At 43.7% G+C, this 5,000-nt stretch overlaps 1 protein-coding gene across 1 annotated transcript in view; it reads right to left on the reverse strand.

Moving 5' to 3' along the window:
* Nucleotides 1-4,935, reverse strand: part of dcst2 (DC-STAMP domain containing 2) — a 9,144-nt gene extending 4,209 nt beyond the window's left edge. The window contains exons 1-9 of the mRNA XM_035531118.2: nt 4,725-4,935; nt 4,289-4,459; nt 4,073-4,174; nt 3,751-3,945; nt 2,425-2,490; nt 2,062-2,275; nt 1,743-1,900; nt 1,236-1,400; nt 425-592 (exon numbers count right to left, since the gene is read on the reverse strand). Of these exons, the coding sequence (XP_035387011.2) occupies nt 425-592; nt 1,236-1,400; nt 1,743-1,900; nt 2,062-2,275; nt 2,425-2,490; nt 3,751-3,945; nt 4,073-4,174; nt 4,289-4,459; nt 4,725-4,935 (1,450 nt within the window). The remainder of the gene's footprint in view (nt 1-424; nt 593-1,235; nt 1,401-1,742; nt 1,901-2,061; nt 2,276-2,424; nt 2,491-3,750; nt 3,946-4,072; nt 4,175-4,288; nt 4,460-4,724) is intronic.
* Nucleotides 4,936-5,000: the final 65 nt, after the last annotated feature.

Genomic DNA, 5,000 nt, shown 5'->3' on the forward strand with positions numbered 1-5,000 from the left:
CTACATGTTTCACCATATCATTTCAAACTGACTTCACAACTGAGTCAAAGATTAGGAGTTTTCATCACATAATTGACTTTCAATGCTATTTATAAAACGACTCAAAAGGCTAGTTTCAAAACCTGTTCCAGCACACCTAAATCTGAGTACTGCTCTATGTAGTTAATGAATCATATGTCAACAACTATAATCCCTAAGCAAATTGTTCTTTTGCAAAATCATGAGAAACAGGTTCTGTTGTTCTTATTGGTAGTGGTTGCTTTACTGTGTAGTACTGGTGCACTATTACCTACACCTACAACTTTAGCAAAGTACAGAGATCTGATAGAACTTTGACAGAGAAATAACATAAATATTGAACTGTGCCAGTCCTAGCCACTAGATGCCATCAGAGCGCTGTTTAATCTTTTAAACATATCCTCACCAATGATTAGGTAGCCTGTGTAGTCTGGCTCTAGAGGCTTCATGAGGCATTTCTTGTTCAGGACTGTGATGTTCCCTCTCTGCAGGATGTCAAAAGAGGTCACAATGTCCTTATAAATGTCTGCTGCATAGCCTGATCCATTCACTTGAATGTCAATAATTACAGGAGCTGCAGAAATACATAAAAATGTCCTCTATGACAAATACATACATTTATACAATCCCAAAAAAATGTAACAAAAAATATTTTGTAGAGCAAAATGTAAAATGGAGAGTTTAAATTGTGCATTGACAGACAGTTTGGAAAAGCTCTTTTCAGATGCAAATAACACTGTGCCCTGTTTTAGCATATGATTAAATCATAGGGTTTTTCTGCATGCAGTGCTTCAGGGTAATCAGGGAGCTTCAGGTAATATCGATTTTGTTTTCTATGAATCATCCAAATATCAATCTAGTACTGAAAAGGTTTTGACTATAACAGGAATACTCCTATTTGGACACATGAATAAGCCAATGTTATAGTAAAATCATGAATGAACTGTTCTAGAACTATTTTAACTTAATTAAGATTATTTTTCAGTAAGCATACATGTAAATGGAAATTGGAATAACTATTCCATGTTTAATGAATACATTTATCAGCTGAAAACTTGATATAAAAATGCAGAAGACTAATAACACTTTTGCAATTTCTACTCAGTTTTCAATATAAAGTCACTACATTATTTGGGCAACTAACACTGATCGAGCATGTGAGGTATCCGTTTACAATATTGTCAAAGAAACACAGTTTCAACTCAAAGGCTTCTCACCTCTGGCCACTATCTCTCCCTGAGCTTGGTGATGCAGTATGTCAAAAACCCAGAACACCATGAGGTCGAGGGCCATCACCACACAGCCCATTGCCATGTGCCTCAGCAGAGACACGAGACCAGCTGCGACAGCTCGCCTCTCCTGAGCTGTCAGGCGCACAGAGTCTTGTGGGGGTGGGACACAGCAAACATGTCTGGTTAGATCCAGAGTAGACCTATCTCATTATTGGATTCTTTCTCTCTTTGTCTTTCACACACACACACAAACAGACACGCATACGCGCGCACACACACACACACATACACACACACGCACACACACACACGCACACACACACACACACACACACGCGCACACACACGCACACGCACACACACACGCACACGCACACACACACACGCACGCACACACACACACACACACACACACACACGCACACACACACACACACACACACACACACACAAACACACACACGGAGGCTCTATCGGATCCAGTTTCCTCACAGGGTGTGATATAGGTCCGAGCTTCCTTTTCATTGAGCGGTAATACTGCCAGTCTTCCCTGTCTGGAGAACTTGTGGTCCAGCTCCACAAACTGCTCTGTTATGTAAAAGTTCTCAAAATCATCCACATGAAGGTAGCGATGTTTGTACAGGACAGCCCTGTTTACAAGTGCAAAACAAACGCACACCATTGTACACAATCGGTAGGTTGCATTAAATGCAGCTACTCTAAGAGACCTTTTAATATTAGACTATACTCACTATCACTATGACATAATTGAGAGGCTGTGGTATGGCCTGACTGCTTGTGGTATACTCACTGCAGGTACATTAGCAGCAGCATAAACAGGCCCACGTAGGTCAGCAGGGCCATTATCTCCAGGAAGCGGCTCTGGTCACGTTCCACCTCTTCCAGGATCTTCCGTGCCATGTCCTGCACGGATTGACTGCTATCCAGGCTCATGTTGAAGTGCACAGAGGTTGACATGTTGAACTCAAACTCCTTTTTCATTTGCTCGAATGCCACAATGGTTGCTGGTGTGCAATCAGCCAACCAAATTCAGAAAAGCGAATCAAAAGGAAACCAGGTGTTAATATCAGGATGCTGCTGAGGCGTGAAAGAACACGGCTATTTGTATTATTTCTGCAGAAGTGCACAGAAAAGAGGATGAGGCAGCACTTACGGAGAGCCAACTTAGTTTTTAGATGATTACCAATATAAGAGGGTAGGATACAGAAGAATTCACCAACTGTTGAGGAAGAGGTTGGGGAGAAATGTTACATGCTGAATATAGTCACTGATGTAAATAAAGCCTCACAAAATATATGGTACTCATAGCATCCAAAGCTTTGCTACACTGAGGAAAAAATCAAATTTGGCATCTCTTTGTCATGGCACTAAAGATTTTAAATGTGTTCAGGCTCCTAAAAGTTGGCTAAGGTTATTAGGTTATCTGAATTTTAAAGTGTTAAAACCTGCCTTTTTAAATGTAACATCCTTTTTAAAGTATGCAGCATTGTGGATTACATTAAATACTGTAGCACAATTAAACGCAGTACTGCACTCTGCACTCCACACTGCAGTGCCGTGAAACGCAGTACTGCACCCTGCACTCCACACTGCAGTGCCGTGAAACGCAGTACTGCACCCTGCACTCCACACTGCAGTGCCGTGAAACGCAGTACTGCACCCTGCACTCCACACTGCAGTGCCGTGAAACGCAGTACTGCACCCTGCACTCCACACTGCAGTGCCGTGAAACGCAGTACTGCACCCTGCACTCCACACTGCAGTGCCGTGAAACGCAGTACTGCACCCTGCACTCCACACTGCAGTGCCGTGAAACGCAGTACTGCACCCTGCACTCCACACTGCAGCGCTGTGAAACACAGTATGGCATTGCTCCAATGCAGCACTGTGAAACGTGATATTCCACAGCTCGGATCGGTGTGCTGAACTATAGGGTTGTTTCTCCTATGCTGTGTGTGCAGTCTGAGGAGGCAAGCACCATAGCACCAAACGACGAGTAATTTGAAAAGGACACATGCAGGGAAGCGAGTGATGCGTGCTTGCGCAGGAACACGATGGGCATGAGAAAAGCACATTGCAGCCTCAGCATTCCGAGCACATCTTAAGATGCTTTTACTGTGCAGTGCTGATGCCTGAAGAGGATACATTATAAACACTTGTGGATATTGACATTTATGCATTAATGACAGCAGGAGTAGAACTCTTTATTACTAGTGTGAAAAGAGTTTTAAATGGTATAAACTGACAGCACTATCATAAAGAAGTCGTTATGGGACATTGTTCTAAAACACTGTAAAACTATAATAAAGCACTGTGTATGTAATACACAGTAATCAAATCAATGCACTACAATCCCAAGAAAAAGAGGGGAAAACCTCTTTATAACAATGAGTCAGAGGACCCTGACCAGAATCTTCCCCTGAAGATGGTAATTACATTACTCAAAAAGTTCATAAATTACAAAGTGACAGGGTCTAACCGCGTGTAAGGCCGCATAGAGGCCTGAAGCCGTCCACCATGTGGCAGAGGAAGGAGAAGACAGACAGCAGAGTCAGGCAGTTGGCGCGGCCCTCGTCGAACAAGGAATTACACTTTTTATACGGTGTCCCCATGTTATCGTTACAGATGTCACCGATGCTCGCTAGGAAGTGCAGCACGTTCCTCAGGGAGCGAGCTGAAAAGGGGCAGGGAAAGAGAAGAGCGATTACCACGAGGAACTGTAGGCGATTCAGGCACTCGGCCACTCTAATGGCAAGCTTCCCTGCTTTGTGCATGTGTAACTGACATAAAGAGAAACTCACAAATATGACGCACGGACTCCGAGAGGGCTTGGATGAAGTTCTGCACCCTGCCTGCCAGCGAGTAGGCATTCCGGCTAACCTCCTTAATCTTATTCAGCACAGCTAACACATCCAGACGCACGTTGTTAGTCATATATAAACCATGTCGCTATCTCAGTCCCATTTTGCCCTGAGAGTGATACGCTTGCATTTAATACTGATGCGTGTGCTCCTTACGTAGCAGAGGATTGGATGCCCGCTGCATGAGCTGCTGTGTTTGGTTCATGGCGAGCTCTGCTCCACACACCACGCTGCCAGCTGCTCGCTCGAAGTTTGCCAACGTGCTGTTGAAAGGGCCTTGTATCACCATGGTGAGGATGAGGAAAAGCAGCAACTTTTTACCCTCCACTTTAAAATGGAAAAAAATACACAATATTGGACAATGAGTGGCTACGAGTAGGTTTCATAACTACATTTAATTCTGTCAGATTATATAGGATTGGCGGACCACAGTGAAGCCCAGTAAATCCTACTGTGTGGGCCTGCTGTTGTGTTTAAAGTAACATAAAGTAACCAAGGAAGGACATTTTGATAGAACCTAATACGTAAACCTGTTTTCCTAACAGTTTGATGGTGCATACATTTTATTAATAAATACGGAACTGAATCTTACTAGAGCAAAACATGGGCAGCATCACCATGACGTTAGAGCGTATGTGAACGGATAGGGCCATTCCGAACCCCGTGAAAGTGGCGATGGTAACGGTGGTTGCGATGCAGAACCACGGCGAGTGGTTCTGCACGTACAGTGCTGTCATGCCAAAGATGAAGGCGAGTAACAGGCCAATAAAAAACCAGCCAAGACTGTGTCTGGCACGACGCATTGCTGATCTGTGGAAGAGCCATGATGCCGGTCTACAAATGGGTTTGAAAACATTTCTTCTAGGTT

Source organism: Electrophorus electricus, chromosome 14, assembly GCF_041902795.1.
Source record: "Electrophorus electricus isolate QZ-2024a chromosome 14, ASM4190279v1, whole genome shotgun sequence".
Taxonomy (NCBI): domain Eukaryota; kingdom Metazoa; phylum Chordata; class Actinopteri; order Gymnotiformes; family Gymnotidae; genus Electrophorus; species Electrophorus electricus.